Consider the following 13,844-nt stretch of genomic DNA (forward strand, 5'->3'; position numbering starts at 1 on the left):
GGTGAGAACACTTAAGAACTACTCTCTTAGCAAACTTCAAGTATACAATACAGTACTGCTAACTATACAGTTGTCCCTCAGTATCTGTGAGAGATTGGTTCTGGAACCCCCCCATGGATATATAAGTCGAAGGATGCTAAGTCCTTTGTATAAAATGGGATCATATTTGCATATAACCTACACACATACTTCCATACATTTTAATTCATCTCTAGATTACTTACAATACTTAATACAATGTAAATACTATGTAAACAGTTGTTATACCATATTGTTTAGAAAATAATAAGAAAAAAAAGTCTGTACATGTTCAGAACAGGCACAACCCTCCAATATTTTTCCTAAATATTTTTGAGCCAGGATTGGTTGAATCCACAGATAGAGAACTCACGTATACAGAGGGCTGACTTTCATCACCGTGCTGTACATTAGTTAGCTCTCTAGAACTTATTCATCCTGAATAACTGAAATTTTGTGTCCTTTGACCAACATCTCCCCATTTTCCCCTCCTCTCAGCCCCTGGAAACCACCATTCTACTCTCTGCTTTTATAAATTCGACTTTTTTAGACTCCCATCATAAGGGTTTTATTTCTCTAGCTTTGGTGCAGGAACAAATGTTCCTACCGTACCTAATGTATAATGAGAGGTATCACAGGGCTCTGCCTATTCTACGATATCTGTCCTACGGCATTGCCCTTCTTAGCTATTTGACCCCACATGACACAAAGTCAGGGGCATCATTTCTGAAGGATCCCATATATTACAAAAAAAAAAAAAAATCGATGGGCTGGGTGCGGTGGCTCACACCTGTAATCCTAGCACTCTGGGAGGCTGAGGTGGGAGGATCGCTCAAGGTCAGGAGTTCAAAACCAGCCTGAGCAAGAGTGAGACACTGTCTCAACTAAAAATAGAAAGAAATTAATTGGCCAACTAAAAAGTATATAGAAAAAAATTAGCCGGGCATGGCAGTGCATGCCTGTAGTCCCAGCTACTCGGAAGGCTGAGGCAGGAGGATTGCTTAAGCCCAGGAGTTTGAGGTTGCTGTGAGCTAGGCTGACACTACGGCACTCTAGCCAGGGAAAGAGAGTGAAACTCTGTCTCAAAAAAAAAATTGATGAAGTGCACTGGATGGGTTGTAGAACAGCCTTTTCCTCTCTGGCTCTCTCCCTGGACAAGACTTTAGAGATCTAGGTTTCAGTTCTGATCCTGCCACTTACTAGTTCTAGAACATTACGTAATCAGTTTCCTTCCTTCTGATCCTCTCTTCGTCTAAATTTCATTACATATAAAATGGGGATAATATCATATTTCCTGAAAAACTCAGAAGTTGTGAAGATTAATATAGCTATAATAATTAGTATAATTATCATTATTTATTGGGTGCTAGCCTTTATACTTATCATTCTATATAACCTCACAACAATTCTGAAACTATTACTTTCATTCCCATTTTACAGATGAGGAAACTGAGGTATAGAGAGGTGAAGGAACTTGCTCCTCTCTATGGTCACACAGCTAATGAGTAGTAGAATTGTGAGCTGAACCAGGACTGTTCTTCTCTCAAGTCCAAGTTCTTTTGCCGTATCACTTCATACACCAGATGCAAAAAGACATTGACAAGCACCTGGAAATATGCTGTCCTAAGCAAATTTAGGCCTGACTTCAGAAATGACTCAAGTTTAAACAAATGAATTATTTGGCTACTTTGTGTTTATTTTATGAGCCATAAAGTACTTAACCTGATTTTCCCCCCTTAGGTCACACTCACTACTGTGCAAAGGTAAGCCAGAGACATAATTTCCATGAACCTCAGTTTCCTTATATGTAGAAGTGGTGAGAGTAATGCTTATCTCACCAGATTGCTGGAGGATTTTAAATGAGGTCAGCTATGGGAAAGTATAGCTCCTGACTCAAAAACATGTAAGCGATATCTCTCTGGTACCTTCTAAACCCATCCAGAGCACTGATGATCTCATGTGCCCTGAAGTAGCTTAGCATATGGAGGAGCTGCTCTGGAGGGCTCTGGCACCTCTGCCTGTCCTTCCCCCCTTCCTTTGTTGGGAAATAAGCTACGAACTGCATGTACTCAGCAAAGAGGGTCACATTCCCGGATGTGGAGGGGCTGCCTAGCCAGACCTTCTTGCCAGCCCCTAGACAAACCAGGCAAGGTTTAGCCTGCTCTACTCACTTTTCTTCCATGATGGTTTGGCCATTGCTTCTGGTTTCTTCAATGATGAGTTTCTCTTCATCGAGAAGTAAGACTTGTGGGACAGAATCTTTGCGAGTAGCTACAGACAAGGGTTGCAAGAGTGAGGAGAGGGCAAAGTTACTAGTGAAGAGCATTTATAGGTGTTAGCTCCCTTCCACTATTGTCATAGAAGGGTCTTTGTTCATAGCATATGGCTATATTGCATCCAGAGGGCAGTCACCCAACATTTGCTGACTAAATCTTTCTGACATGAGAAATTTTAAATGGCCAAATATATTGATTCAATTTTCTTGTGTGTGTATACTGGTATGGGCGAGCATTTCATACTCAGAGAAATAACATGAAAGTACTCCTGTAATACCTGTTCTCAACCAAGACCTCCATTCATTCCTGTTTTGCCTCCCCCAGAGCAAAGAGCTGACCAGTGATCGCCCTTCCCTGCAACTCTCCAGGAAATACACACCACATCCTATGCTATGGTGCTCTGTAATTGTAGTAAAAGTCAGGTGGAGAGTAGCACTGTACTGAAATAGATGTTTAAAGGGCCTCAGAAGCATCATTCATGCTCAATTGTTCTCTTTACAGTCCTATAGGATAAGGTAGGGTCACTTAAGACCACTTTGATCAAGGGTAGAGTGGAGTCGGCAAAGACACAGGTGTGCTCACTGCTCTCTGCTCAGAATGTCTCCAGGCTCTGGGGCAGAAGAGATAACAAAACAGACTTGAGGCCTCAACTAAACAGCTCTCCTGCACCTCCAACATCCCCCTCGCTCTGAATCTTTCCTCTCAGAGCTCAAGTGCTTCATCTTTGCTCTCCCTGAGCCACTGGCCTCCTCGCTTCTAGGCCAAGTTCCTTTAGCGATGTGTACACTCATGCCTTCACTTAATCACCCCACCATCCTGAAGTCAGATGTTTCTCTCCCTTCCGCAGGGCTTAGCACTTTGTAGATGCTTAACACAGTTGGCCCTCCATACCTGCAGGCTCCACACCTACAGATTCAGTCAATCGTGGATGGAAAATATTCAGAAAAAAATAATACGAATTTAAAAAACCAACACAGTCTAACAACTATTTACATAGCATTTATATCATATTAGGTGTTATAAGTAACCTAGAGAGGATTTAAAGTATACAAGAGGATGTGCGTAGGTTATATGCAAATACTTTGCCATTTTATATCAGGGACTTGCACATCCTCAGATTTGGGAACCAATCCCCCAGGATAGAGAGACCTGGCTGTAAGTGGACAGCTAAGTGAGTGACTGATCCACGGAGTGAATACAGCATGAGCCAAGAGCAGTCAGTCTAGGGAAACAGGACTTCTAGCTGGAGAGGGAGAGAGGGTAGCAGGTCAATGTGATGCTAACACCTGCTCTGTGCCAAGCACGGTGCTAGACACTTTCCACATGACAAAGGCAGGCTAGGGAGGAGGGGTGAAGATGTGCCTCTTTAAGCTAGAACACCTTCCTGCACCTCTGAGCAGATCCATCAACTGTAGATGTGAAAGAGGTGGTGGGGAAGGAGGCAAGATAGGATTTTGTATGAGGGATGCTTCCTGTGGTGTCTACTTGTCCCCCTCTCTTTCCAAGTTTTCATGATAAAAACCAGTCTCACTTTCCTCTCCTGGCTCCTCAAAACTTGTAATGGGGCAGGGCATGCCCAAAGCCACAGCCAGGTTTTGTCTGTGAAGCAGAAAGTGTGACAGTCCCCTCTTCACGGTCAAATGTTTCAACTTTCACATGGAACATTTTCCTCATGTCTGCCTTAGAGAAGTGTTACCTTGAAAGAATATATCAAAATAACCTAACAAATCCCCTCCCACACTCAAGTGACTGGTCAAAATGGAGCACTATGGAGTATTCATTTCTTATGCAGATGTAAAAGCTTCACAAAAGGTATCCTGAATGTTTACAATTAATAGAAGACAAAAGACATAACTGATGTGACCTGGCTTTTAAAAAGCACAAGGATGAATCAGAAAACTTTATGTCTATTTCAGTTTGTAACCTGAAAGTTGTTTGGGGAAATACCCTCATCTAATAGCTCCCTGATAAATTTTATACATTTTGAACAAGGCCTGCTAAGCAGCTACATTTCCAGATTTTCAGAGCAACTTTGAAACTTGAGTTTGGTGAAGCATTGTTCGCTTAAATATGCAGCTGATCAAAGATAGTATTTTGACTTCCTTTCCAAATCTAACTATAAGAAGAGATTAGCATCTGTTCACAGACACAGGAACTCTCTGGGCTTTTTAATTCCTAACTAGTGTTGGTGAAGGTATCTGTGTGCTTCAAAGGAGAATGACTTTAAAAACTTTTTTTCATTTCTATCACCTCCAACATTTTTACTCTTGCATCTCTCTTTCTGGGTGAAAACAACAGTGGGTAAACAAACCGCTTGGTAGCTAAAAGCACCTTATCTGAAAGATGCAGTCCTACACCGTTCCTCTGCACCAAGTCACCTGCTTTCCAAACTCTGCAGCCCATCTGGGCCACTGTTCGCTTTTTCTAAGAGGCAGTGAGCAGTAAAGAAGAAACATCACTCATTAGAGAAAGTAGTTTGGGGGCACCTACCTGAGCCATGGCCTTGTTGAAAATTGGCACTGGTGCAGTAGGCTTCGATCACTTTAAGAATCTGAGCATCCTCTTCAAGAGCAGCTGTACCTACCAAATTTAATTAATAATGACTTTTCATAGGTATATGCCTCTTAAACCCTCAAAATGATGCAGTGCACTATTCTACTGCCAGGGACTGGCTTTCTGAAAGGCAGGAGAAAGAGCTGCCCAACCCTCATGACACATCCACACAGAGCTCTGGGGTCAGCCCCAGCAAGTGCAGCACAGAGAGGGGACCTCCTTTTGAAGCCCAGAGCTGTAACATGGGGGGTTCTGTCAGTGGTCTCTTGGAGGCCAAAATCACGGCACTGGGCTTCAGCTCTCATACACAACAGCCTTCTTCTCCTTTACATTTCAAGGCCCACATTCTCTAGGGAGCTTTCCCCTGTAAACCCCACCCATTTTTCCATCCAGTCAGCAGAGTTACTGATTGTTCCTCCTCCCTTCTCCTCCCAACTCACTTTTGAAATGACTGGATGTCAGCACCCTGTTAACATGCCGATGTGCTGCGCACCTAGGTGGGGGATGGGGGATGGGGCATGCCAAAGCTGTAGTCGAGCGAAGATTTATTTAAGCTATATTTTCTTTTATCTTTTAAAAAATATTTTGTAGAGATGAAGTCTCACTATGTTGCCCAGGTTGGTCTTGAACTCCTAGGGTCAACCAATCCTCCTGCTTTGGCCTCCCAGAGTGCTGGGATTACAGGTATAAGCCACTGCCTCTGGCCTTAACTATATTTTCAAGTGAAACACACAGTTCTGGCACCTCTTTGTGACACATCACTTACTCCTTCACATGTATCCCAAAGAACCTTGTTCACAGCCTTATAGTCAAATATGTCCATATCGATTGGCTAACCAAACTTGTAGTCTGCCTCTAAATCAAGCCATGTTTCTAGATGTCAGCAGTCTGATTCCTTGTCTAATTGAGAACATCACTGAACATCAGACTTCCAGAAGGATTTATTTCAGCCTTCATGTCTATTTAGTCTGTCTCTATACAGGAAAATATTTCAGGAATCAGAAAGTAGGAGGGGAAAAAAATGTACCCATAGCAAATGGGTCCCTTTAGAGGTTCTAAACCAGTTGGAGTGAAATGTTCAACACAAAAATGGTGCAGATGATGTCTACCTAAGATGACATGAAGTGCATGCAACAGGAAGCAGCTTATTTAAAAGTCTTAGAGGGCCGGGCGTGGTGGCTCATGCCTGTAATCCTAGCACTCTGGGAGGCCAAGGCGGGTGGATTACTCAAGGTCAGGAGTTTGAAACCAGACTGAGTGAGACCCTGTCTCTACTAAAAATAGAAACAAATTAATTGGCCAGCTAAAAAATATACAGAAAAAATTAGCTAGGCATGGTGGTGCATGCCTGTAGTCCCAGCTACTCGGGAGGCTGAGACAGAAGGATTGCTTGAGCCCAGGAGTGTGAGGTTGCTGTGAGCTAGGCTGATGCCATGGTACTCTAGCCCAGGCAACACAGTGAGACTCTGTCTCAAAAAAAAAAAAAAAAAAAAAAAGTCTTAGAGGTGACCAAACTTTTCCATACATTTTTTTTAAAGTAACCGATGATGCCAAGAAAAAATTGCTCTAATCATCTGCTTTTAAAAAAATTCTCAGGTAAAAAAACATTCTCATGTTAGTTCATCTATAAACAACTTTCAGAAAATAGAAAACACGTACTTTTCCTAATCACATATTCCTCCTCTGATGGTTTTCTCTCAGTCTTTCTTTTATGAAGAAACTTCTTCATCGTTTTGGGACTTTTACTAGACTCCTGTAAGGAAAGAGGTTTCTTAGTAAATTAAAATTCTTCCCTTGAAACAAATTTAAAAGAGCAAATGAAATTAAATAGAATGACTCTCTCTTATTTTGACAATCTCAGTTAGGAGTATATCAAAATTTAATGCTATATACATCAAAAAAGGCTCTACTAAACTCAAAAGGGTCAAATAAAACAGAGGCGATGACATTATCCTCTTGATTTCCATAGGAGAGTAAGAATGGAGTGTGCCTATTGAAGATGTGGCAGCTTCTCCAGGAGGCCAAATGCCTTTAGGGTACCATCTGCAGAGAAAGTAATAGATGTCAACCCTAGAAAAATAACAGCATTTCTAACTTGGTTTATGTTCTCCATTGATACAGTTTTAGGGGAATTAAATATCAATTGTAACTACTAATATAGTATTTATCACTTTTCAAAGAGCTTTAAAACTATTTAAATAATTTCTCCTTAGCAACGGTTCCTCAGAGAAGAATATAAGTTCCATTTGTCAGACGGGAAAATTAACACAGAAACTAAGTAATTTTCCTACAGTCAGAAAGAAGTCAAATTAAGGATTTCCTGATAAATAATTTTGGGTTAGGAGCAACATACCCACAGCCAAGCTTAACCATACATCATACAAGGCTATATTTTTAATTAGTAGATAAAATAGATGGAAATTACTGAATTTGCTTTTGCCTTATGAATAACTAGTAGACCGGGGAAAGTGCTCATGATCAATATCCAGGTAAATAAATTAGGATCTTAGACTTAGGAAAAAACCATCTTGATTGTCTTATCCCAATCTTCCATTCAATGTATATACATGAAACATGGATAATAATTAGTATCCTAAAAATATATAAAACAAACAACTTAATTTATTTCACTTAGCCACAGTGATCCACTTAGACTTTAAAACAGACAGATACGAAAAATTCATGTGACATAAATAATAGGAAAAAGCAGAATTTAAAAACAGGAAAATGGGCATTTTACAGCATTGTAAGATGATATTTTCATATGTTTTTCACACGAGCCTGCTTTTTGAAGAAAATACTTACATGTCAGAATTGCATCTTCATATTTTAGCCACCAATTATAACAAGGGACAAAACAAGCATAAAGGAAAGCTTCATTCATCAAAGGTTACAGGCACAGCATTATGATGTAACTGTAAGCCAAAGATATTGTTCTACCCTTACCTTTAAGATATAAGACATCCTCTAAAATGAATATGTAAAGAAAGAGAAGATGAGCGTGAGAGGTCGATGGTTATAATGACCAAATCCATTTATCAATAATTCTAAAACAACATTTGAAATGTTAGTGTTATCATAAATTACACAGTGAGAATATCATCACATTTCCCACATTAGTTTTAGATGCAATATCATCATGCAAAAGCCCAAGGAATACAGTTCTGTGCAGAATAACAAATGCTGAAAATAACTGAAATAAATACTATATAATAAGAATATATTAATAACTCTCTTCCCCCAGCAGAAACAAAGTGATCATGCCTTAGTTTTAATAGATTAGTTACGTGAATGATTAAGTCAACTTTACCCTTCAGAGTTCACCCTAATTTGAATTTAGTAACTGAAAATTACAAAATATCCATCATTAAAAAGGGGACCTAGGTAACTATGAAGTAGCACTCCTGGTTTAGGTAGTCAAAGAAGAAAATTGGATGATTGCAAGAATTGCAGGTCAATTTCCAAAGCAAATCTGTGGGTCTGTTTCCTGGCCAAATTCTAAATAGAGTTACATCATAAACATTCAGCTCAAAAGTTATTTCTCAGCCAGCCACGGTGGCTCACGCCTGTAATCCTAGCACTCTGGGAGGCCAAGGTGGGCGGATTGCTCAAGGTCAGGAGTTCAAAACCAGCAAGAGCGAGACCCCATCTCTACTATAAATAGAAAGAAATTAATTGGCTAACTAATATATATACAAAAAATTAGCCGGGCATGGTGGCGCATGTCTGTAGTCCCAGCTACTCGGGAGGCTAAGGCAGGAATATTGCTTGAGCCCAGGAGTTTGAGGTTGCTGTGAGCTAGGCTGACACCACGGCACTTACTCTAGCCTGGGCAACAAAGCGAGACTCTGTCTCAAAAAAAAAAAGTTATTTCTCCTATCATGTGGTGAAAGTATCAAAAAATTCTCCAGTGTCCAAATATTGTTCTATATTTTAACTGCACTAAGAGCTGGTGGCAACAATTATTTGAAACAGAAGCACAGTGGTTTAAATCAAAACACACTCAAAATTGATCTAAGTCTGCATCACTCATCAAAACACATATTTGATGTAGAAATATATGCTGCCTTTGCACCACAATTCTAAGACTCATCTCATAACCATCACAAACTTCATCCTCACTCAACAAGGCCTATTTAAAGAACTGATAAATGAGCATCTTGTGTGAAATCTGAAATGATTGAAACAGGTTAGAGATAAAGCCACTGTTTGGATGGAAAAGTAATGCTCCACACAGTTACAGAAGCTAGTGACTGACATTTCTTAGCTTCAACTTCGAGAGGAAGAGGAAAAAAAAAAAAAAAAACACCTTGAAATCCCCACACTACCAAATATCAAATGGCCTTTAAGGTTGTCTCTGAGAAGCCTCTTTTTAGAAGACATTCCTTTCATTAAATTCTTTTCCCTTTCCAACTGCAGCAAATATCACTTTCATAGTTCAAACTCATAGCTTGGCCCCATAACACCTTACTGATATGGCTTAAAAGATCACAACAATCCGAAATGCAGAATTGGGTCTGCTTGGTTGGAAATTCAACTATAGTAAAGTGGCTCTTGTTTGAGATGTGTGTACATCATTTACTAATTTAAAGAATTATCCTAATAATCATCAAGGCAAACCAGAGGTGCTTCAGGAACAGACTGGGGAAACTCATACAGTGCACATAGACCCTTTGTATAGTCAATAAATATTTGTGATGGACAATAGGGAAATGGAAAATTAAGAAACAAAAAAACTACTCTGAGTCTAGCAACTCCAGATTGACTGACATATATCACCTATCACAAATTCTAGCACATTCCCACAGAACTACTTGCAATAAGCTACAAAATTAACTTGTCAGAAGCATTTTATACCATATGTAGCAAAATTACCTCTTTATAACCTAGTGCTGCTGATGGTCTAAGTGGAGGTGCAGGTCGTAGACAACTTAAACTCCACGGTTTTATAATTTGAGGAGGCTCCAAGGGTCCTCGGGGCTGTCCAGTAGAGCTAAAAGACTGGGAAAATGTCTGATGAGATGTTGGCAATCTGACATCTGAACCCGACCTTGTGCCACACAGTGAGAGAACAACAATAGCTTCATTGGATCAGCAAAGTCAGCCATAGAAAGGGAAAGATGGAAAAACAAGTCTCCAGTTTGAGAACTGGCACTTTCTGGTCAAGATTATGGGGTCTCTAAGGAATAGCACAAAATTGACTCAACATCCCATGATCCTGTCCTCTCTTTCTCTTCTGGAATTTCATTAAAGTCTGATTTATTTTGTCCTCTGTAAGAGAGGAAAGTGAAGTAACAGTCACCATTTGAGTTCAGTGATGTGTTTGGCACTCTATTAGATATTTAACTAGGTTATTTTATCAGAACAACCTAACACAGAGACTCAGCAAAGTGAAGGAACTAACTAGTAATTGGCAAAGCCAAGATTTGCACCCAAATCTGATGCCAAAGCCCATGTTCTTCCTACCACAACACACAGTGCTCAAAACTGGAATTTTGGCATCACAGGGTTGAGTGTTAACAAACGACACAGAATATCTTCCATCTCACTCAGCAAGTACAGTAAAATCTCTTCAATTAAAATTCCATGAATTCTAAATTGGTAATAACTCAGAAGAAGACAATGCTAAAGGTTTCCCTTTAAAGAAGTTTACTGAGCAAATGTGAGAGCATGAATGATATGGCATGGAGATGTTTAAGTACTTAGGGAGGCAAATTATTCGTTTCGACTTAGCACATTGTTAGTATGAGAATAATGGTTGCTCATTAAAACAGATCTTATTTATCACTAAAACATCTTAGCAGGACTTTTGGTTAGAACTACTTTGCTAGCAGGTAGTTGGAGTATCTGAATACTGTCAAACAAAACTACTAAGTACACCTCTAAGTTTTACTACACCTCTAAGTAAAACTTTTTATTAATCTGGATGGACCTCACAAAGAGAAATCAGAATTAGTGAGGCTTAACTGTACTTTAAAATCTACAAATGTAGACTACCCAAAAACTAAGGGCATGCTCACTACTTCTTGTAAGTCTTCAACAGGCAGGATTTGACAAAAGACTCAATAATCCCTGGACAGAACAAATGCACTACTTACAGAATGAGTACTACATGATGATGATGATGTTTTGGATAATGAACTGCTGGAAGCAGGTCCTCTGATCAGTTTGTTCAGCTGTTCCAACCATTCCTGGAAGTCCTGGCTGTTGTTGCAATGGACCACAATTCTTTCTGTTGTGTTACCTACATCACCCATTATGAGCATTTGAAGACAAAAAGCCAGGGAAACCTTGAGCTTGTTTCATTCATTAAATATACTTCACATAACTAGGACTTGGGGTCTAATCTTGGGGGGTTTTCACACCTATGGGATAACCCTGTTGAAACAACATTATTCAGGAACAGATAATCTGTGATGGTAAAGTAAAGGAATATTCAGGTCTGATTTAGGAAACCATCCTTGATATCAACTGTTTACAGAATCTTAGAAATAGTGTAAAACTTCACTATACATAAACTTGTAAACTGAAAATTTAAGCACATAGCCCATCTACTAGTTCATAGTCTAAATTGAGAATATTGAACTTTGATATTAGGAACAAGATCCAACTAAGACTGGCTACAGTCTTGGGGCAAACATCAAACCTTAGGCTTTTTATTAGGAAAGAAGCAGGTAAGGCCTGGGGCCATGATCTCAGTCTCACCCATTGCGTCCTGTCAGCTCAAACAGTACAGCCATTACATGTAAATCACACAGGCCTGGCAAAAGGGCTAACAGGCCGCAATGTCAGAGGGCATTACTGAGGCCTGCCATTTTGCTCAATTTGTGAGGAAAGTTTCATGGCTTTTCAGCACTTTTTAGAAACACAACCAAATCTTGCTAATTCACAGGCTGACGATGAGATTGCTGATAAAAGTCTACATCTTTGGCTCCTCTGCCACCAGGGGACAGACGGAGAGAAAATGACATTTACATCAGTCCATTTAGTTGTTCCTCAGCTCTCGAAAGCAGCTCTTATGCAACAGAAGATTGAAACTAATGGCAAAGCCGAGGCTTTTTAATGGCTAGGAGATTTCTCTGTTCTATCACTGTACCCTAATTATCCCAGGAAATGGAATAGACTTTGCCATGGCCATGTAAAACTTACTCATGAACTATATAACAGAAAATAATAGCATTTATTTATTTAAACTCCACTTCATTCCAAAAAGGATTTGAAGTAGCTACATAAAAAGTGAAAATTACCTACCTGTGATTTCAAATGTGCACTCATTCCCTTCAATTTCATCTAATTTAGTCACCACCATTCCTCCTATTGGTATTTTTCCCTATCAGAAAAAGAACATTCCCATTAATTCTATGGTTATACGTGTCTCTACTTATTTCACTTAGATTTCCTGACCCTCTCAGCAATCATTGCTGAATTATGGCTAGACATATTTCTTCAGTCTGTCAATAGATAATGTGTCCCTGGCTCTAAATTTTAATCAGACAAGAAATCAAGGGGAAAATATGGGTTTGTATTAGGCTAAAACACCCTAAACCATAAGATCGGGATTTATAAAACAGTATACTTTTCTAACACATTTTCATGAGAATCAGTAAATAAAGTAAAGGCTCAAATTTTATGAAAATAAGTAATGGGCAGGTCAAGATATAACAACAATAGTAACTTATGATACTCTAAATCTTCGGAGCAGACTGAGGGAAGTTTAATTTCCGAGGAATTTAATAACTTACATCTTAGAAACCTGAACCATGTGATGTGACTGTAATAAGACAATCATAGGAGGAGATCCAAGCTTCATATTTTCCCAGCAATAATAATATGAGCCTGTAAAATGCTACTGCTAATTTATCTTGTAGACTGAGATTTCCATTTATACATCCAAAACCCAGCTCATAATCAGAGCAGTGGATACTCAAGATAAACTCATACTAATACAAAGGTCTTTGTTCTAAGGAACATCTGCTCTCATAAGCTGTTTAATTATAATAAAGGGTCAGAACATTGTGCCTCTTCTTGTTTGAGCTTTTAATACCATAGTGGAGATATTGCATCTGGATGGAAACCTGTTTTCATTGTGGGTCCTGTTATTTGTTTTATATGAAATTTACTAACCTGATAGATAAAGCCACTCATCCGAGGACTTGCAGATAACATTATCAAGATATTTGAAAATAACATAAGGTACCGCTCCTCTTTTTCCTGAGAGGGAATGAACAATATTAAATGGAGAATTTGTTTGTTAAGAATTTCTAGAATCACTGCTTTATAAAATAGATGTTATATAATCAACTGAGACATTAACAGTGATTTTTAAAAACTGATATTCAACTTAATAACAGAAAACTAGTTGAATTCTACTTGGACATAGACATTCACAGTTTATCTCTCTCCTTCCTATATATAACAATTAAATACAAATAGCCATGCTCGTCTCCCAAGTATGGAAGCCTGAGAAGTCACACAGTTTACATAGCCAGTGAAATGTGCTAGACCAGGGCACAAAATAAGTCTCTAGGTTCACAAAATAAAAATATATTTTACTTTGAAAAAATGGCAAAATTAAAGCATTTTAAGGTGATAGGAAATTTATTATGCTCTAACAAGTATGTTAAAGTCTTATTCATAACACTATTTTTAATTATTAAGAATAAGATAATTATTGGACTCAAATAAAATTGAAAAGTACATTTTTTAATGGCACAAAAGAAAAGAAGCCTTTTCATATGAAGGTTGCTATCTGTCCCTTAGACAGCACCTTAGACATGCAAAAATTACATGTGGCTTGCAGGCCCAACCACCTCAGCTACAGTTATCCTTATACCTGTCTCCGTCTCCTTCCTCCCATTTGAGAAGAGCAACCCTTCGAAGCTAACTATTCTAACAAGTGCTCTGAATTTCTCACAGCTTCCTCTTGCTTGGTTTCCTTCTACACACATCTCCTCTCCTCCTTCTTCCAGCAGTCTCTCCTCCTTTACTAGCTTTTCC

The 13,844-nt window shown here is 39.0% G+C and overlaps 1 protein-coding gene across 4 annotated transcripts in view; it reads right to left on the reverse strand.

The window, feature by feature from the left end:
* The window catches only part of ARHGEF6 (Rac/Cdc42 guanine nucleotide exchange factor 6), a 116,880-nt gene that overhangs the window by 4,046 nt on the left and 98,990 nt on the right, over positions 1 to 13,844 (reverse strand). For 2 of the 4 annotated variants that reach the window (XM_012756353.3, XM_012756357.2), the window contains 8 exons: positions 12,972 to 13,058; positions 12,099 to 12,177; positions 10,946 to 11,091; positions 9,723 to 9,848; positions 7,794 to 7,814; positions 6,507 to 6,600; positions 4,785 to 4,874; positions 2,190 to 2,289 (listed from right to left, as the gene is read on the reverse strand). In XM_012756353.3, coding sequence (XP_012611807.1) covers positions 2,190 to 2,289; positions 4,785 to 4,874; positions 6,507 to 6,600; positions 7,794 to 7,814; positions 9,723 to 9,848; positions 10,946 to 11,091; positions 12,099 to 12,177; positions 12,972 to 13,058 — 743 coding nt within the window. The remainder of the gene's footprint in view (positions 1 to 2,189; positions 2,290 to 4,784; positions 4,875 to 6,506; positions 6,601 to 7,793; positions 7,815 to 9,722; positions 9,849 to 10,945; positions 11,092 to 12,098; positions 12,178 to 12,971; positions 13,059 to 13,844) is intronic. The other 2 variants (XM_075999396.1, XM_012756355.3) reach the window with 2 other exon arrangements.

This window comes from Microcebus murinus, chromosome X (genome assembly GCF_040939455.1).
Source record: "Microcebus murinus isolate Inina chromosome X, M.murinus_Inina_mat1.0, whole genome shotgun sequence".
Taxonomy (NCBI): Eukaryota; Metazoa; Chordata; class Mammalia; order Primates; family Cheirogaleidae; genus Microcebus; species Microcebus murinus.